Genomic DNA, 21807 nt, shown 5'->3' with positions numbered 1-21807 from the left:
CTCTGATGCTTCTGAGTATTAAGTAACAGCAGTATCAACTCATTTTTTTCCCATTTTTACATGGGGTTGGTGTGCCACATCAACTACCTCCACTTCTCTCTCTATTCAGAGCCACTCTCCTACCTTCTACAACAGTCATGCCTGCCTGTTTCAGGTCTTCTTTCATGCAATTTATCTGTCTCTTGGCTGGGTGTCTTCTGTGAAAGTCTTGCTATTCATAATGTCATAAAATCATAACTGTGAACATTACCTAAACAATGTTTACAACATATTACAAGTAGTAAACAACAAAAACAAAAATGCAGTCAGAAGACATACATTTTCAGGTCTCATGCAGACATACCTGTTCTTGTTGCAACGCCTTTACAAAGGCATTTTTCAACCGGTTGGTGTGTTCAGCTTTCAGTGCCTTCTTCTGATTGGATGTCATACACTGCTCACATAAGATCTTCCCACTTTTTTCCTGCTTCCAATGTGGCGTGAAGTCAGTGTTACACTGAGCACAAATAAATGGTTCCACTCTCAATAGTGGAGTACATTTACCTGGATAAAACAACAGAATAAGTTAGCAAACCAAAGTTAAAGAAAAACAGAGATATTGTCAGATCAAAAAGTAAAGTCACAAGGACTACAGATACCAAAATATCCTTTAGCTACCACACACAAATGGGGTATAACAGAGCAAAATGGCATTATTTACTGCAAGGAATGTACAAGATTGAAGAATTCATGCCTAAGTCTCCTGAAGAAGATTCAGCCCACTGGCAATTTACTGCTTCCGAAACATCTTGAAATACTACCAGAAAATCAATAAACAAAACTTAGTTACACTGCACAAACAGCAACAGAAACTAATCACTTTTTTCCAGGCTAAAAAGACTGGGCTTTATATTCTATTGCTGGCTTGTATCTGCAGGTAGTCAGTATCTGCTGCTACTGTGATTAATAATTTGTGTACTTACTACACTTGATCTAATATAGATACTTACATGACTATCAACAGCAATAATCTACATTTAGGTCAGCTAGTTTAGTTTAAAATACACACATTCTTATCTTATCAGGGGATCTACCAGAGGACTCTCCTTGACTTGCCCGTGGTTGCATTTGTTCTTCCTCCCCAACAAGCAGAATTCAGGATCTTTTTCAGCACAATCATGCTCAAGGATATATGTATACATATCACTGGAGTCTTTCCGCTTGCTTCCTTACCACAAATAAGCATCCTCTTACAATTTAAAAAAATAAGATATGTCTGATACTAATGGGGTCTACTTCGTAACAACAAAAGACCAGAAGAACGAAACGCACAACACCGAGACGAAAACAACGAAACCCCAGAACACCAAAAAACACGTAAGTTTACAAAACCCACAACACACAAAAACACACACACAACTGTCCCACACTACTAAACAAAACAACCTACACTAATGATAGGCGGGGGGGCAAGCCCCCCTGCACCCCCCTACTTTAATATTCTAACTCCGAGATCACACAGACACACACCCACACAGTACAGTCCCTCACACACACACACACACACACACACACACACACACACACACACACACACACACACACACACACACACACACACACAACACACACACACACACACACACACACACACACACACACACACACACACACACACACACACACACACACCACAGTCACAACGCACACTTACACACAGCATTTCCCCTCACAAATGCACACACACACACACACACTTATCTACAGCAGAACACTAAAAGCGCTAATTCAAACTCCCGTAACATCGGGATTTTGAATTTCGCACTTTTCGGTGTTCTGCGGTTTCATTGTTTTCGTCTCGGCGTTCCGGATTTCGATCTTCTGGTCTTTCGTTCAACTCAAGTAGACCCGGTACTAATACCTCATTAAACAAGAACTAGAAAATATATACACTGGTCATTCATATAGTATAGTATATGTCACTCATCCCTCTCTAACATAGATGACAACCAGGCAGGGTAGTTTGTTTAGATGCTTTATTACATAGAAACACATCAGGATGGATACCAGCATCATAAAATATAAACCAACTGATTAACAGACAGGCCTTACATACATACATGCTTACATCTCAACAGCTTACTACAAAATGACAGCCAGGCTTGCACGTGCTCAGAATTTATACATTTGTGCAAGCCCGTAGACAGCTTCTTAAAGGTACGTGCAAAATCACTGATCTACATCTTCCCTCTTAAAAAAGATTGCCCTTAGTAAAAATAAACAACATTGGGGTTAGACATGCATTATTACAGAGATTAGAAACAAACACAATGTTCATGGCCAAGTTGCCATGTATCTATAACATGTTCTGGAAATACGACCGGATCTGGTAACATACCAATCTGGAGTGGGTTTAACAACAAGGACAGTCTTCGGTGAACAAATGTTATCAGGAACTTCTGGATTCATCACAGGAATGGAAATATTCTCTGAAGTAGAACACTGGACAACTCACTCTGAGATAGAGTCTTTCTCATAGGCTATGTGCTATGGTATAGGCTCGGATACAGGCATCAAGTGTTTCCGATTATGCCTAAACTCTACTCCTTGTGATTCCAAGCAAATCTTCTTCACAACTCCAATCCGATCATAACCTTTGGATGTTTGCATCCTTACAACTTCTCCTCGTAATGGATTGAATGGTTTGCTGGTTTTATTGTAGGAGAACTTCTGGGTTAAACGCTTCTTCAACAGATTGGTTTTCACTGACCTGTTCTTAACACGTGGAACCAGCAACTTCATACTGATAGGTATCGTGGTTCTGGTTTGTCTCGACAGAAGTCTCTGGGCAGGTGAACCAAGATGTTTATCACCAGGAATATTTCTGAGATTCAAGAAAACGTTACTGTCTCGTTTTGACTTCTCTAGTAACTGTTTTGCACTTTGAACTGCACGTTTTGCCAAACTATTTGATTGGGGATACTCTGGGCTACTCGTGATATGAGTAAAGTCCCACTCTTCGGAAATCTTTTGAACTGTTGGCTTGTAAACTGCGTGCCATTGTCAGAAATAACTTTGTGTGGACTACCATGGACTGCAAAATGACACTTCATCTTAGTAATGACAGTACTGGATGCTAGGTAAGGAAGTAGGTGAATCTTGAACCAATTAGAATAAGAGTCTACCAATACCAAATAATGTTGACCATTCCACTCGAAAATGTCAGTAGCAACAGTCAACAAAGGTAGTTCAGAGCTAAGTGGTTCCTTCTGTTGATATGGCTTACTACTATTACACATAGAACAAGATGAAAGTACTCTCTCTCAAGGTCTTGTGACATAGAAAGCTAAAATACTAGTCCTCTCACACTTCTTTTGGTACAGTCGGTTCCTGGATGACCACAATGCAAAACAGTAATGCACTCTTGTTGCAAGGACTTTGGAACAATTACTTATGGACCTTTTATAATGATACCATTGTCAGCAAAAATCTCATTTCTGTATGGAAAATAAGGTTGCACTTCTTTAGGTAAACTAGATTGTTTTGACGGCAATCCTTGACTGATAAAGTGGTTGTGCCTTTGTAAAACTGGATTTGTGGCTGTGTGATCTCTCAGCTCATCAAGATGTGTGGAACAAAAATTTCTCACTTCCATGACTTCAAAATCAAGGTTCTCATTCTCATGCTGTTCAGTGGTGTTTCTGGGTGATCTGCCGGGCCGGTGTTAGAATTTTGGGGGCCCCCAACAGATGTCAAGCTGGAGGCCCCCCAGGCACTTCCAGTCTATGTATCTCCCTGTCACTGCCACCCTTTCTAAACAGCCTTTTAGTTTATGCTGCACACTTTTAGGAGTAGTACACACAGGCTGACCTTTAGCTACAATATTCTTACATTACAAGACGTGTGTACTATACTGCATTGGCCCATGTCACAAAAAAGGGACATTTACAGTTACTGGTATTTAGTTGTAGCAATGACATATTGCAGTAACTCTATGTACAGGTCCGGACTTAGGTGAAATGGTGCCCTGGGCCTACTGTTTCAGACCTCTCCCATACACACAATAGCCTCCGGTCTTCCCTGTCGCCACTCCCCATCTTTGGCTACCCATAACATACACGTTACTTTTTTTTCTTCCTTTTCTCACATTTTGCCTTACTTTTCGGCTTTTTCAAGAAGCTATAACTTTCTATATACTCTGAAGTGCATTTTAAAGTTTTTTTTTTTAATGGCTTGAACAGAAATTGTTTAATTAATTATGATTAAGTAAATAAATTGTGTTGTTGTTCAGCTTTAGTTTTCATTGCATCCTTTCAACATACATTTCCTGACCAAAAACACTACCGTAATAACCATTTAGGAAATAAGAAAAGAATTTCAGTTTTATTTTTTTCTTTCAATGAAGACATAAGTTGTACCCAAGGGTTAATGTTCAAAGATGACAAAACAGTAGCTCACAATAAACTAACAAACCTTTGTTGTCTGGATACACAGGTCCTATATGGGAACTGTCTGCCTCCCAGACCCTTCCAAAAGACTACTTATGCATTCATCTGGTGTTAGACAGGGATGAAGACAAAGGTTCAAATTGCCACAGTCATGTATTTCAAGAGACTGCTGATATACATATACATAGTACGTCTCCTCACTCCGCAACCCAGACTGTTAAAGGCAGCCAGCTGTATTTGTGTCCTAAGTGTGATTGTGAGGAAAGTGAAAAATAATGATTACAGTAACATATTCTACTTTGTTTTTCCTACACAAGCTGTAGTAATCTTACACAGGCTGTAGTAATCTTCTTTATACACCGCTGAGGTATGTGAGAAAAGTAAAAGAAACGACCACACTGTCCTCAGCCCAAACACAAGCTTTAATGACCTCATGTGCACACATCTATGATTTGACTGTGAGAAATAATACCACAGACCCCCCCCCCCTATAACCTACAGCAGATTTCTGTGCACACACATCCAAATGGGGCTGGTTTTAGAATTGGTGCAGTTGAGAGCAGAGGCCATTATCATCTTTATCCTGACAGGGTCATATCACAGCCCTGTTCAGGTTAAAGAGCAGAATCAAAAAATTTATATATTTTTTCTTATAGGTTTATAGGTTCATAGATTAGTACTAAGCTAACTGCCTTTGCGAGCCATTTTAAGCCTAGCCAATTATCCCTTGTGAGACTCAAACCTTGCACCTTGTGTTTGCAAGGCAAACACCTTAACCATTAGGCCACCCTCCCAACCCTTCTCATTTTTCTTCAAACAACAGTGTTTGTGGGGCTCCCACACAGTCAAGGATGATTAAGAGAGCTCTCTGTATCCATTTACACAGCCTGGGGAGTAGGGATACCCCCAGAGTCTTAGAAGATCTAAGTGTATGAATGTTCTGGGATACATTTTATGACTTACTTTTGAAATATAATTTCTTGTTAGCTACAGTTTTTATTGACACTTAGAATAATAATTTATGTGTCCTGGCATTACTGTGTGTGTACACAGATAAAACTCTTACATTTTTACAAACACACACACACACACACACACACACACACACACACACACACACACACACACAAAAGCATAAGCCATAGCAATACTAGTTTTGTACTTATTTCAGCAATACATTGTGCAACACTGGTACCAGCACACCAGATCAGTGACTGCTGTTAAGCAGTCGTCAAACAGCAGCAGTGATGGGTCACTTTTATTTACCTCATTGAGGAGTAATGAAAACTTGTCACTGTCCCTGATTTCACAGACTTTTCCTGATTTTGCACATAATTTTGTTCTGTCCTTTCTAACAATTCTGATTTACTTGCAAATCATTCGTGATTACAGACAGTCAATAAATCCAGACAGAGTTTTACACTTAATGTCCAAAAAAATCATGTTGATACAAAAGGTGTTATTGTATTATTTTTCATTGAATCAGAGTAATGTTTAAAATGCGTTCCTAATTTTGAGCCTTTATTCTGCTACTATTGGTATTGCGCTGAATTCATCAGCAAAGAAGTTGAGAGTTACAGTATCTGGTATTCTGCAAGTATTTATAAAACTCCGTAAAAGAGAAAACCATCCCTGAAGATCAGAAGTATTAGCTCTTCTTAAAATCCAAGGTATGCATGGACCTTGGTCACTCTGGGCTGCTAATCTCTCTAATGCTTACCTTGCTTATGTTTATTATCAGCTTTATCCTAACAGGGTCATATCACAGCCCTGTTCAGGTTAAACAGAATAATCAGGAAATTAATACATTTTTCTCCTTATTTTCCCCAACCAGCAGCAACTTTTGTAGGGCCCCCACACAGTAAAGGATGATTAGGGGGCCCCCTTGCAGCCACAGGTATTGCAGGTACTTAAAGTTGGCTATGTTTTTAGCTTTAATGTAGAGAATGTCCACAAGCAGGATTTAACTAAGCCATGGGCACTATGTTAATAGTAAAAAATGTTTCATGGAATTGTGAAGGCTCTTGCTTGATAAAACACTGTTACTATAAGCAAAGATATGTTTGAATTTTAAAGGAGATATAAATAAGCATTATTACCCACCTAGTTTATTAAGCATATAAGACTGATGTACTAGCTTTTGTTAGTATAACAGACATGTTACAAAATATCAAGGTAAGATAACTTGCTGTGGTTGGGGGCCCCTCAGGAACAGGGGGCCTCCAGTGACCGCAGGGTTCACTGGTGCCTACAGCCGGCTATGGTGATCTGGGTAATGTATCAGCAAGATAAAGAAGTTTGCCTTTCTTGTAGACAAGAGTGACATTATACTTTTGCAATCTCAACATCATATGTTGGAATCTGGCTGGAGCTGTATGCATAGGCTTTCTCAAGATAACTAGAGTTTGGTGGTCTGTTTTGCTCTGGATAGATCTACCATAAACATAATTATGGAACTTCTAACATGTAAACACAATTGCCAAAAGCTCTTTCTCAATCTGAGCATACTGCATTTCAGTTTGGGTAAGAGCTCTCGATACACAGGCAACAAGTTGACCCCTCTTGTAGAATGACTGCACCTAGAATGAATCTTGAAGCATCACACAAAACAGTAACTGGTTCGTGAACATCGTAATATCTGAGACTTGGCGGACTAGCAATTCTTTTTTTCAGGACATCAAATGCTCTTTGGTGTTGCTCTAACCAAGACCAGGATACATCTTTATGTCTCAGCTCTCTAAGTGGTGCTGAAAGTTGGCTCAAGGCTGGAATGAACTTGCCTAGTTAGTTAACCATGTCAAGAAAACATTGCAGGGCTTGAACATTGGAGCTAGCATCTCACGAATGGCTGTTTGCTTAGAAGGGTCTGGTCCTAGACCTGAATTAGTAAATGACCAACATAAGTAACCTCTGGTAGCATGAATTTGCATTTCTGTGGCTTGAACTCAAGATTCACCTGACATGCTCTTTCCAGAAATTTTCTGAGGTTTCTGTCATGCTCAGCTTCACCATTACCTCCTACTAGTATATTGTCCATTATAATAGGACAAGGATATCCACTAACAAAAATTTGCTCCATTGCACGTTGAAAGACTTCACTTGCAGAATTTATTCCAAATCGTATTCTCAAAAATCTGTACCTTCCAAATGGAGTACTGAAAGTAGTTAGCAATGAGGATTTCTTGTCAAGCTAAATTTGCCAAAATGAACTCCGCATCTAAGACAGAAAAAAACAGTGGCATTTGGCATCATAGCTGCGACTTCTCTGTGCGGATTGGATGATGAGGTCTTTTTAGTTCTTTGTTCAACTCTCGTGGATCAATAGACATTCTGATGTTATCTGAGCTTCTCTTATGAGCTACTAAATTAGTAAATACCCATTAAGTTGGTTCATCTACTGGAAAAAATCACACCACTTTATCTAAAGTACAGTTTTGTACCTACCATAAATGTAGGATGTTCGAGTGTAAACACTACTGCAGTCATTACACTTGGGTTATCCTGCCATCAGGCGGTTCCCCAGTCGGCCTGAGTTCCAAAGTCTTGGTCTGGCGTCTGTTCCTGTCGCCTCCTCCCTGACGTCAGTGTGACAGGGGTATATAAGATGCAGCCGATGCCATTTTCTTCAGTTTTTCTTGCCCCAGATGTCAGGTGCCCCCAAATGGGTAGGCAATTCAAATTGCTAATAAAACATGCATAAGAAAAGCAAACAACAACTTTCAGTTACCAGCAAATACTCCCCATAGGTAGTAAAGGGTAGAAGGCATAGGTACGTACCAGCAAGTAAGGGGGGAAGGAGGGAGGGTAACCTGGACTGCAGCAGTGTTTACACTCGAACATCTACATTTATGGTAGGTACAAAACTGTACTATGTTCATCGTGTTACACTGCTGCAGTCATTACACTTGGGTGGAATCCCAAAGCTGAGGTAGGGAGGCTGGTTCTATAAGGCATTAGGGGTGGCTATAAGGCCCTGCAGCACAACAGTGGCGAAGCCAGCTCTGGATTTGGAATATAAAGGCAAATGATAATGCTTGGTGAAGGTATGCACAGAACTCCATGTTGCTGCTTCCAAAATCTCCTTGGTAGGTACTCCTCTGAGGTAGGCAGTTGAAGTGAATGTTGCCCTGGTGGAGTGAGATCTAATGCTGCTAGGTATAGGTTTCCCATGGTGGGTATAGCAGAAATGTATACAATGTCCTATCCATTTTGAGATAGTCTGTTTTGAAATGGCTTTTCCCTGTGCTCCTGCAGCATATGCTACCAATAATTGCTCAGATTTTCTGAAAGCTTTGGTTTTGTCCAAGTAGAAGCGTAACTGCCTGTGAATGTCCAAAGAATGTAGTAGTCTCTCCTCTTTGTTCTGTGGTTTTGGATAAAAAGTTGGCAAGTGAATAGTTTGGTTTAGAGCCACACTTGATACCACCTTTGGCATAAACGTAGGGTTAGTTCTTAAAGACACCCTGTCCTGGTCGAAAATGAGGAAAGGTTCCACTGCCATTAGTGCTTGTAATTCTGAAACTCTTCATGCTGATGTTATTGCCAGTAGCAGAGCAGCTTTCCAAGAGATGTATTTTAATTCTGCTGTGTTAGCTGGCTCAAAGGGAGGTAAAGTTAATTTTTCCAAAACAAAGTTGAGGTTCCAAGTTGGGGTAGGTGCTCTATGGGGCGGTCTTATGTTTTTAGCCCCTCTGAGGTACTGTTTGAGCAAAGGATTAGAAAAGATTGGTGGATCCGTGTTGTAATGAGCAGAAATGGCTGAGGCGTGGATCTTGATGGATGAGAAGGAGAGGCCCTTGTCCAGCATCTCAGTTAAATATTGAAGTATCTGCGGAATGTTTGGGACAAGAGGGTCAAGGCTGTGCGCCTGGTTCCAGGCACAGAATCTCTTCCATTTATCCGAGTAGGCTTTCCTGGTGCTAGGCCTTCTGGCCTCTAGAATGACATCCATAACAGCTTTGGAGAGAGGCATTGCTTGCTTGACTAAGGAATTTTCCATGCAGCTAGGTTTAAGGTCTTTAGCTGGCTGTGAAGTATCTGACCGTTGTGCTGTGTCAGCAAATGTGGGATTTGAGGCAAAATCCAGGGTGGTTCTTGTGCTAAGATCTTTAAGATTGGGTACCAGTGCTGGCATGGCCAGTCTGGTGAAATCAGGATCATCTTTGGCTCTTCTTGCCTGGCTTTTATGAGCACCTTTGGAAGGAGAGGTAAAGGAGGGAAAGCATATACTTGCAGGTTTTTCCAGCTGAATGAGAGGGCATCCACTTTCCATGCTTGTGGATGGTAACTCCTTGTGCAGAATTTCTGTAGCTGGCAGTTCATTGCGGATGCAAACAGATCTATGTCCGGGCTCCACCATTTTTGTGTTATCATTCTGAATATTTGTGGATTCAATTCCCATTTGTGGGGATCCATGATGTTTCTGCTTAGGTCATCTGCAACTGTGTTTTTCTCTCCTGGCAGGAATTTGCTTGCAGATGAACTTGGAAGTCTAGAGAGGTGTTCCACAAGGTCATGGCTTGTCTGCAGAGGGGGTAGGAGTGTGTGCCCCCTTGCTTGTTTATGTACCACATAACTGTGGTGTTGTCTGTCTTTAGTAGTAGTTGTCCTGGATGTAGCAGGTCCTTGAAAGCTATAAGTGCATTTTGTACAGCTAGCATCTCTTTTTGATTGATGTGAAGATGCCTTTGCTCCGTGGGCCACTCGCCCTGAATACATTTTCCTGCCATGTGTGCTCCCCAGGCGTAATCCGATGCATCTGCTGTCAGTGTTTGCCTGGCTGTGGGTTGAGTAAAAGGCTGTCCCTTGTTGAGGTGACAAGCTTGAGCCCACCATCGAAACTCCTGTTGAGGGCAAGGAATTAGTGGTATAACTGTTTCCAAACTTTGACAGTGTTGAGACCATACACTCTTTAGATACCATTGTAGTTTCCTCATATGCAGTCTGGCATATGGAATTAGCAGTATGCAAGATGCCATGTAGCCCAAGGCCTGCAGAATTTTTCTTGCAGGGAGTTGGGTCTTTGTTGCCATCAGCTGAGAACACTGAGTCAGTTGTCCTTGCTTGTCTGGCGTGAGATAAGCCATCTGGGCCATTGTGTCAAGCTGGCACCCAGGAATATTATCTGTTGTGATGGCACTAGTTTTGATTTCTTTTCGTTTACTGTGTACCCCAGGCAACTTAATAACTTTTTTACGAACGCCTGATGCTTTAGAAGAATGTCTTTGCTCTCTGCTTGAATAAGTCAGTCGTCCAGGTATGGATAAATCTGAATTCCTTTTTGCCTGCAAAATGCAATTACTGGTGCCAGGCACTTTGTGAAGACCCTGGGCGCAGTAGATAAGACAAACGGCAGTGCAGAGAACTGATAGTGCATTGAACCAGCTATAAATATGAGGTATATTCTGCAGTTTTGTCTGATAGGGACATGCAGGTATGCCTCCTTGAGTTCCAAAGTCACGAGCCCAGCTTTCTTGCCCAGCATGGGAAGAAGCTGCTGTAGTGTCAACATTTTGAATTTCGGAACATCCAGGTAAGTGTTTAGAGAAGAAAGATCCAGAATGGGTCTCCAGGCTTTGTCCTTTCTGGGAACAAGAAAGAGTCTTGAGTAAAAACCTTGCCCTTGCTCCTGTGGTGGTACCTTTTGAATAGCTCTCATGTTCATGAGTGATGTAATTTGTTTTTGAGCCTCTGCCCATTGATTTGGTGGCAGATTTGGCATTCCTTTTAACCTTGGCAGAGTGTGAAAGTGGAACCTGTAACCTTGAGATACAATGTTGAGAACCCATTTGTCTTTGGTGATGCAATGCCAATTGTGATAGAAAAGTGCCAGTTTTCCTCCTAAGGGGGCTGCCAAGAGAGAGCTGTTTGGCAGCTGTAGTGGGAAGTCATTGAGGCTGCTTTTTATAAGGTTGTGGCCTGTCTTCCCCTTCTTTCTGGCCTGGTGTACCCCATTGTCGAGGCCTGTAAGGACCTTGTGCTTGACCACTACGTCTTGGAAGTCTGTATCTGCCCCTTTGAGGTCTGTCTGTGACTGGAAAGGACCAATTCTCGTTGGCCAATTTCTGCTAAAATGAGGAGGCTGAACCTGTAAGAAATCCTTCACCGTTTGCATAGATTTTGCCTTATCCTCCATCTTCTTTAATACTTCCTCTATATTAACTCCAAACACCACATCCCGCTGCAAAGGTGCATCCAATAATTTTGCCTTAACATGATCTGGTAACGTATGTTCTTTTAACCAAGCATGCCTTCTAATGACAGAGCCTGTAACTGCTGCTCTACAGGAGGCCTCTAAGGAATCAAAACCACATTGCAAAGTATGTTTTCCCACTTGTTCAGCTGCATGCAATAAATCCTGCATTTCTTTAAAATTAGGAGGATCTGAATCTGGAAGCATTTTTTGTTTCAACTGAGACATCAAAAATTGTTGATACTTTAGCATGTGAAACTGGCAATTTAAGGCTCTCATTGCTAAAGTTGCAGACGTATATACTTTCTTTTCCCATCTGTCTAATGCTCTGGAATCTCTGTCCGAGGAAACTGTTTTTTTTGCTGAAGAGGCCTTAATCCCTTTGGGTCCCTGAGAAATAGTTTCAGGGTCAGCAACAGGGCTTTTATACAGAAATTTGTGAGAGTCAGGGACTCTGTAATATCTATCAGGTTTAACTGGTGCTGGAGGTAAGGAGTCAGGGTTTAAGCTGGATTCAGTGTACACATCATCTACAATATCTAACACTGGCGGAATAGCAAGGGGTCTGTGTTGTGGCAATAAAAGGAAGTCTCTGAGCCTTTTCTTGGATTCTGAGTAATCCTGGCCTTCCCAATGGAAATGCTCCCTCATGGTATGTAAGGTCTCCCCAAAGGAGTAGTCCTCAGGTGGGGAGGCTGACGGAATTGATTCCTCAGCATCAGAGTCCTCATAAGGGGGTAAAGAATATCCTAGGTCTGAGGATGAATCTGAAGAAATGGACACCTGGTCTGAAGATTTCTAGTCTGCATCCTGTCTGGGCCTTTTATCAGGAGGGGAATGGGACCCCCTGATCAGGGTGATTAGGTCTTCGGCCATTTTGAGCATTTGTTTCTTAGGCATGGAAAGCATGTCCTGGAAAATGCTGTATCTGTTTCTTTGTTTTTAAGGGGGGCCTTAGACTTAGCAGAGGGTTTAATGGTTAACTGGGTAGGTCTGAAAACACCCTCTGAAGCTGTGGGTTGTTCAGCTAATTCGGTTCCCTCTGAAGGGTTAGTCTCGGTAGACTGAAAACCTAGAGCGTCCGAAGGCCCAGCCAACTCCACGTGGGAGTCGGAGGCGGTCTGTGGTTCTGTGGAAGCGGTCGTCAGGGGCTGCGTAGGTGTCTCGCTGAAAACCGGAGAACCAGCGACCGGCCTAGAAGAGGCCTCGTCGCCAGTTTTGGGCCTCGGATGCCTGTCCTTGTCTTTGCGCTTTTTATGCATTCCGGTCGTCGGAAGTTCCGACGGCATGGTGTAGTTGAATTTTCTGCCAAAATAATGTTGGGCAAAATCAAACCGACATTTAATAGTGCGCTTGTTAAACCTAGCACAAAACCGACAACCAGTGATGTTGTGGTCTGGGCCTAGGCATGGAATACAATAGGAGTGGAAATCTTTATGAGGTATTTGCTTCCCACAAGAAATACAGTTATTAACTTTTACTGACATCAGTCTGAGGCAAGAAAATGTTTCCCCAATGGGGTAGTTAGCTTTGTAGAAGACTTCAGTTCTGGATTCGGAATGAAAATCTCAGGAGTCGGCCAACCGGCAATTGCGAACTGCTTCTGCTTCGGGCATCGCGCGGCAAGAAAGACTGAAGAAAATGGCGTTGGCTGCATCTTATATACCCCTGTCGCACTGACGTCAGGGAGGAGGCGACAGCAACCAACGCCGGACCAAGACTTTGGAACTCAGGCCGACTGGGGAACCGACTGACGGCAGGATAACCCAAGTGTAATGACTGCAGCAGTGTAACACGATGAACATCTTGCCTTTGACTCTGTCCTGCATAGCTACTGGAACATTCTGTGCTGGCCTGATACATGGACTGACATCTGGGTCTAGAGTACACAACTGGAAGCTTACCTAGTTTGTCTTCGAAAAGATCAGCATAGGTAGAAAAAATATGTTGGGTGAAATTAGTGTAGTGATCTTTTAAGCTAACCTGATGGACTTCCTTATTAAATGAAAGCAGTCCCATTTTCAAACGATCTTTAAGTCCTAATAATGACTGGACGTGCCTCTTGACCACATAAAATAAGTCATGACTTCTCCCAGCAGAGTAACATGAAAGCACTACTGAACTTCAGTCTGAATTTCTTTACCACTGTAAGCAACAAGCTTTGCACACTTTCCCCAAATCAAGCCTTTCACCATGACACACACTAACAAAGGTTTCTGCTGACATAACATTGCACTTGGAACCTGTGTTAACTTTGAGCTCTATGGGTTTTCCATTTATCCAAACAGTACAAAATACCTCACTGTTTGCCCACAAATCTACTGCATTAATTGTTTCGTGAAGCACTGACACACCATCAACATAAAGAGTAGAGATGCAGTTTTCTAATTGATCAACTCGTTTCCTGAAATGTCCCCTTTTAATACAAGAATGTGGGCCTTTTGATTTATAAAACCTCTTGAAATTATTCCATTTGTGGCATTGCTGACCAAAAGCTAAACATGTTTCCCCTTTCCACCACAATTATGACAGTTGGCAATGAAACTGGGTTGCGGTCCATGCTCTGAGTTTGCTGACTCACTTTTATGCTTCACTGACACTGTGCAAACTCTGGAATTTACTGGAAAGCTCTGGGGCTTACCAATGGATGCTGCAGGGGTACAGTTGCTGCCGTGTGCTTTCATCTGTCAATGGCATTTATGTTACTGTCTTGCATGTTCATGTTTGCTTTAGCTGAAACTTACGGGAACTTGCTACTTTTTTTTTTTTTTTACCTAAACTTGTGATGGACATTGTTTACAAACAGTTAATGTATAGTGTGAGATGATAGCTAATCACAACATGCAGTGGGAACTAAAATGTAAGTAGCATAAGCTGCAATTATGCTACTGGTTCCCTAGTGAAAATACCTTTCAGTTACAACTGTATGCTATCAGTATCCACTGCCTTTTCTGACAATCTGGTAGTCGACAGCTATAACATGTGGCATTGTTTACTGGTCCTACTCCATAACGTTTTCTCACAAAAATCACTATTTTTACTCAAAAATATTAGAATCGCAACAACTTGCCAACAGCAATGAACCTGATAACATCTGTGCAGTGAATTTTGGACACACTTTCCATGTAATAACTTTTGTACAAGCAAAGTGGCAGTGGCACCTAAATGCAATTTCTGCGTAGCAAAATTATTTCAATGTTACCTTTCTTTAGCTGCCTTGTTTTCACTTTTAATGCATGTAAATGCTGGGACTAAAAACATTTATTGTTTTTATTTTTTTAACGATTGAAATATGTTACTGTAAATATCATTACTTGGCTGTTTTTTCCCCCAAAATATACTTCATTTAAATTAGAAAACAATTCTTACTTTCAATACACTTTGTTGGTTCTAGGACCACATATCCTAGTCATACCTCTCAGCTGTACAGATTTTCGCAGAATGTCCAGATTTTTGCCTCATATTTTTGGTGTGTTCCTCCTAAAATCGGCGCCTTTCTGGCAAATAGCTGAGGACTGAAGTCATTAAATAATGACCAATATTTGAGTTTAGGACTCCACATCCTTCAGAAAATTCATGCTAATGCAAAAAGTACAGTTTTGTACCTACCATAAATGTAGATGTTCGAGTGCTCACACAGCTGCAGTCATTACAGATGGGTTATTCTGCCGTCAGACGGGTCCTCAGTCGGCCGAATTCCATAGTCTAGGTCCGGCGTCGGTTGTTGCTTCTTCCCTGACGTCAGTGTGGCAGGGGTATAAAAGAGGCAGCCAACGCCATTTTCTTCAGTTTTTCTTGCCCCAGATGTCAGGTGCCCCCAGAAGGAAGGCAAAACATAATGTTATGCAAACATGCAATATAGATAAATCAAAAAACAGTAGTTGCAAGCAAATACACCATAAAAGAATACCCCAAATAGGTTGTATGATAAAGGTGTTTGTCATAAGGCCTGTCCTAAGAGGGGACGGAGGGGGGGTAACCTGGACTGCAGCTGTATGAGCACTCGAACACCTACATTTATGGTAGGTACAAAACTGTACTATGTTCATCGTGCATACAGCTACAGTCATTACAGATGGATAGAATCCCAAAGCTAAGTAAGGGTGGTAGGCACTAAGTGGAACTAGGAGGAGCGAGGATGCCCTGCAGGACTGCTGTGGCAAAGCCCGCTCTAGATTTTGAGTATAGTGGAAGGTGGTAGTGCTTGGAGAAAGTGTGCACTGAACTCCAAGTAGCTACTTCCAAAATGTCCTTGGTAGGGACCCCCTGAGGAAAGCTGCAGAGGTAGCTGTGGCCCTGGTGGAGTGGGATCTGATGTATGCAGGCACAGATTTTCCAAGAAATGAATAACAAAAGCGTATGCAGTGGGCTATCCATTTTGAAATTGTCTGTTTGGAAATAGCCTTTCCTTGAGCACCTGTAGCATAGGACACAAAGAGTTGCTCAGATTTCCTGAATGGCTTTGTTCTGTCCAAGTAATAACGGTTGTCTGTGAATGTCCAAGGAATGTAGTAGTCTCTCCCCTTTGTTCTGTGGATTTGGATAAAAGGTAGGTAAGTGGATAGTCTGATTCAAAGCTACACTGGATACTACCTTTGGCATGAAGGTAGGGTTGGTTCATAAGGAAACTCTGTCCTGATGGAAAATGATGAATGGTTGCACAGCCATGAGGGCCTGTAGTTCCGAAACCCTGCGTGCTGAGGTGATAGCCAGAAGGAAGGCTGTTTTCCATGACAAGTATTGTAGCTCTGTTGAAGAAGCCGGCTCAAAGGGAGGCAGGGTCAGCTTTTCCAATATGAAGTTGAGGTCCCAAGCTGGAACTGGTGGTTTCCTTGGGGGTTTTATATTTTTTGCCCCTAAAGGAGGGTCTGTGTTGTATTGTGCAGAAATGGCTAAAGCGTGGATCTTGATGGAGGAGAAGGAAAGACCACTGTTTAACATCTCAGCTAGGTACTGTAAAATTTGAGGTATATTTATTACCCAAGGATTCTGGCCCTTTTCTTGATTCCAGGAACAAAATCGTTTCCATTTGGTGGAGTAGGCTTTTCTAGTAGAAGGTCTTCTGGCCTCCAAGATGACATCCTGCACCTCCTTGGAGAGGAGAGTCTGTTGGGAAATTAAGGTATTCTCCATGCAGCTAGATTTAGGGTTTTGAGCTGGCTGTGAAGGGTTTTGTAGTTGTGCTGGGACAACAGAAGAGGGACTAGAGGTAGGATCCATGGTGGGGAGTGTGTCAGGCTCTTTAGGAGCGGATATCAGTGTTGTCGTGGCCAGTCTGGAGCAATGAGAATCATTTGTGGCCTCTCTGCTCTGGCTTTTAATAGAACTTTGGTCAATAGAGGAAGAGGCGGGAAGGCATAGACTGTCAATGTTGTCCAATTGAAAGAGAGTGCGTCCACTTTCCAGGCCTGTGGATGATAGGTCCTTGAACAAAATTTTTTCAACTGGTAATTTCTGTGGGTAGCAAATAGATCTACGTCTGGCTGTCCTCATGCCCGAGTCATCTTTGAGAAGACTTGAGGTTGCAACTTCCATTCGTGTGGATCTGTCATATTTCTGCTTAGGTTGTCTGCCAGTGAGTTTTCCTTCCCTGGCAGGAATTGTGCCTGTAGTTGAATTTGCAATTCCAGTGCTGTGTTCCATAGGGTCATGGCTTGCCTGCAGAGGGGGTATGAATGAGTCCCCCCCTGTTTGTTTATGTACCACATGACCGTGGTGTTGTCTCTGTCCTTATCAATAGCTGGCCTAGATGCAGTAGGTCTTTGAAGGTCATAAGAGCATTTTGCACGGCTAGCATCTCCTTTTGGTTGATGTGTGATCTGCCATGTGTGCTCCCACGGCGTAGTCTGAGGCGTCCGTTGTGATGATTTCAGTTGCTTGAGGTACACAGAAAGGGAGACCTGTGTTTCTTTGGCATGCTTGAGCCCACCACAAAAATTCCTTTTGAAGGCATGGAATGAGTGGTATAATTGTTTCCAAGCTGTGGCTGTGTTGAGACCATAAGTTTTTTAGGTACCATTGTAGTTTCATCATATGCAGCTTTGCACATGGGATTAGTAGGATGCAAGATGCCATGAATCCCAGAGCCTGCAGGACTTTCCTTGCAGTTAGTCTGGTGAAAATTGCCATTTTGCTGAAGTATTGAGACAGTTGCCCTTGTTTGTCTGGCGTGAGGTAGGCCATCTGGGTGGTTGCTTTTAAGCTGGCACCCAGGACAATTATCTGTTGAGAAGGTATTAGTTTTGATTTCTTTTTGTTCACTGTGTATCCCAGGAAGTTTAACAGTTTTATTACAAACGCCAGATGCTGCAGTAGAATGTCCTTGCTGTCCGCTTGGATCAGGCAGTCGTCCAGATATGGGTAGATTTGTATTCCTTGTAGTCTGTAGAAGGCAATTACTGATGCCAGACATTTTGTAAACACTCTGGGCACAGTAGATAAGCCAAAGGGCAATGCAGAGAATCGGTAATGGGTTGAACCTGCAAGAAATCTGAGGTATCTTCTGCAATCTTGTCTGATAGGGACATGCAGGTATGCCTCCTTGAGGTCCAATGTTACCAGCCAAGACTCCTTGCCCAGCATGGGAAGAAGCTGCTGTAATGTGAGCATCTTGAATTTTGGCACCTGTAGATATGTGTTTAGGATGGATAGGTCTAGGATAGGTCTCTAATCTTTGTCTTTCCTTGGTACCAGGAATAGTCTGGAATAAAAACCTTGACCTTGTTCTTTTGCAGGTACCTCTTGAATCACTTTTATATCCATGAGAGCGGAAATTTGTCTTTGTGCCTCTGCCCTTTGATTTTGTGGCAGGTTTAGCATGCCTCTCATTTTTGGAAGGGTGTGAAAGTGGAACCTGTAGCCTCTGTCTATAATGTCCAGAATCCATTTGTCTTTTGTAACAATATGCCAGTTTTTTTAAAATAATGCCAGTTTTCCGCCCAAAGGTGCTGCCATTAAAGCTTTGCTTGGCAGGCATAGGGGGAAGTCATTGTGTCTGTTTTCTAAATGACTGTGATCTATCTTCTCCACCTCTTGGGGTTGGTGCTTGCCACTGTCTTGCTCTGTAAGATCCTTGAGGTTGTCCTCTACCCCTTGGGCGTCTGTATCTGCCCCTTTGAGGTCTGTCCGTGGCTGGAAAGGACCAATTTTTTGAAGGCCAGTTTCTGCTGAAGCGTGGAGGTTGTACCTGCAGGAAATCCTTCACTGTTTGCATAGATTTCGCTTTTTCCTCCATTTTCTTTAGTACCTCCTCAGCTTTAACACCAAACAATACATCTTTTTGAAGTGGTGCATCTAATAACTTTGCTTTGACATGATCTGGTAAGGTTTGCTCTTTGAGCCAAGCATGTCTCGTATAACAGACCCGTGACAGCAGCTCTACATGAGGCGCTCTAAAGCATCAAAGCCACACTGCAAGGTATGTTTACCCACTTGCTCTGCACCATGCAACAAATCCTGCGACTCTTTCAAATCTGGTTGTTCTGTTTGTGTCATTTTGCTTTTCAACTGAGATAACAAAAACTATTGGTACTTTAACATATGGAATTGACAGTTTAATGCCCTCATGGTTAAAGTGGCAGATGTATACACCTTTTTCCCCCACCTTTCTAATGCTCTGGAATCTCTCTCTGAAGGTAAAGGTTTTTTAGCAGTAGAGGCCTTTATTCCCTTGGGACCCTGTGAAATAGTTTCTGGGTCAGCAGTATGGCTTTTATAAAGGAACTGGTGAGAATCAGGAACCCGGTAATACCTGTCTGGTTTAAATGGGGCTGGAGGTAAAGAATCTGGATTAAGGCTGGCTTCTGCGTACACATCATCCAAAATATCTACAACAGGAGGGATAGACAGGGGCCTATGCTGGGGGAGCAGTAGAAATTCCCTGAGCCTTTTCTTGGAATCTGAGTAATCTTGGCCTTCCCATTGAAAGTGTTCCCTCAATGTATGCAGGGTTTCCCCAAAAGAGTAGTCCTCAGGGGGGGAGACTGAGGGAATAGACTCCTCAGCATCAGAGTCTTCGAAAGGGGAATAGGCAAACTCCTGGTCCTCAGAATGTTCTGAGGTAATAGAAACCTGGTCTGAGGAAGGGTAGTCTTCCTTCAATCTGGGTCTTTTATCAGAGGGGGGTTGAGAACCCCTGATGAGAGTTATCAAATCCTCAGCCATTTTAAGCGACTGCTTTTTAGGCATGGGGCCTTGAGAGGAGGTCTGAGGACCCTGTTTTTTAGTTTTCATGGCTGCCTTAGATTTAGTGAAGGATTTAATAGAGAAGGTGGAAGGTCTGAAGACGCCTTCAGAAATGGCAGGCCTGACTAAATTTTGAGTTTCCCCGCCAAGAGTGGCGTCGGTATCTGCAGTAGGAATGGAGACCGAGGAGCCTGCGACCTCGGATACTGAAGTCACCGGTAAAATAGTTTTATCAGTATTCAGGGGCTGAGTAGGTGCCTCGCTGAGAACCGGAGAACTGGTAGTCGGCCTAAGCGTGGTCTCAGTACTCGGTGCGGACCTCGGATGTCGGTCCTTATCTTTGCGTCTTTTGCTTAAAACTGGTGTCGGTGTATCCGATGACGTGATATAATTAAATTTTTTGCCAAAATAATGAAGGGCGAACTCCGCCCGGCGCTTAATAGTGCGCTTGTTGAACCTAGCACAAAAACGGCAGGCTGAGACGTCGTGGTCTGGGCCTAAGCAAGGTATACAGAAAGAGTGGAAATCCTTATGAGGTATTTGCTTCCCACAAGAAATGCAATTATTAACTTTGTCTGACATCGGTCTGAGGCAAGAAAAGTTTCCCCATCGGGGTACTTAGCTTTAAAGAAGACTTCGGCTGAAATACTTTCGTAAATCTCAGGAGCTGGCCGACCGGCACTTGCGAACTGCTTCTGCTTCGGGCACCGCGCGGCAAGAAAGACTGAAGAAAATGGCATCAGCTGCCTCTTTTATACCCCTGCCGCACTGACGTCAGGGAAGAAGCGACGACAATCGACGCCAGACCTAGACTTTGGAATTCGGCCGACCAAGGACCCGCCTGACGGCAGGATAACCCATCTGTAATGACTGCAGCTGTATGCATGATGAACATCCTATTATTCTATCAACTTTCTAAGTTTGTAAGAGCAAGATTTAAAATCTGTCCCTATTTGTCCCCCCATCATTTTACGCTTTGTCCAGATTTTTTGCTCTAAGAGGTTGAGAGGTATGATCCTAGTACAAGCCTTCAACATCCGAAACTGACAGCAATGTTGTCATCAAAACAGTAACTAGTAAAAGGATTCTGGGAAATGCAGTCTTCCAGCATACAGTGTGACTGTATTAATAAACTGCAAAAGTGGTTAGAATGGTAATATGCCTTTATGACAGAAATAAGTTATTCATCTATGCCCACTGATAGGTCTCTAAAAATGCATTACTCAAAAATAAGAGAGATTATTAACATCCTGTCATCTGTCCCTGATTTTGGAAAATGCTGACAAGTTTCTCTTAAAATTAAGCTGTCTTCCTTGAACTATCTATAATTTTTGTGAAAAAAAACAATGAACTACCCACACTAATGTCATATATTACAGTTATACGGCTGTTATACAAATTATACCCTACCAAATTCTGTATGCATATCCAAATTTAAGAGGGTTTCTCACTGCCTATGTTGATTTTGTCTTACTTTGAGTGCTAAGTTTGAGAGCTATGCCTACCAGTGGACTTTCACGGAGAACTAATTTTTATCCCAGAGGCCTTATTACAGATCAAAACATGGGGACGGATACTAAACAGCTATTAGGTCTAATTCGGTTCCACATTCATGAAAATAATGCATCAAAATGAATAAGGCCTGCATACTGAAGAAACCAACACCCAACATGAACATTTCTTTTTTTTTTTTTTTTTGGACAGAAAAAAATATAGAACAACATAGTGTTAGCACCAGTACAAGAAACTGTAAAAATAATATTTAAAATGTGAGGGAAGACAGCTGGATAATCACAAATATAAGGAAAGGGACTAGGCATGAGGAATTTTAACACACGGTACAGAAAATCAAAGATGTATTAAATAAAACTGTAGAGTGAGGTTATTTTTTGAGAGAATTAACCACAAGTTTGGAGGGTTTGCTCAAAATGTATAATGGACTACATCTTGGGATCCATAATTTTTTAGGAATTATTCCAATTAGTGCTGGTAGGTTGGTAAGAG

General features: G+C 42.3%; 1 protein-coding gene across 8 annotated transcripts in view; it reads right to left on the bottom strand.

Annotated features, from left to right (window-relative positions):
- Positions 1-21807, bottom strand: part of GATAD2B (GATA zinc finger domain containing 2B) — a 1632840-nt gene that overhangs the window by 246805 nt on the left and 1364228 nt on the right. For all 8 annotated transcript variants that reach the window (XM_044079739.1, XM_044079738.1, XM_044079745.1 and 5 more), the window contains one exon: positions 344-543. In XM_044079739.1, the coding sequence (XP_043935674.1) occupies positions 344-543 (200 nt within the window). The remainder of the gene's footprint in view (positions 1-343; positions 544-21807) is intronic.

Source organism: Protopterus annectens, chromosome 8.part0, assembly GCF_019279795.1.
Source record: "Protopterus annectens isolate FY-2018-M chromosome 8.part0, PAN1.0, whole genome shotgun sequence".
NCBI lineage: Eukaryota > Metazoa > Chordata > Ceratodontiformes > Protopteridae > Protopterus > Protopterus annectens.
The sequence above is the reverse complement of the archived record's forward strand: the minus strand, read 5'-3'. Positions and strand labels throughout refer to the sequence as shown.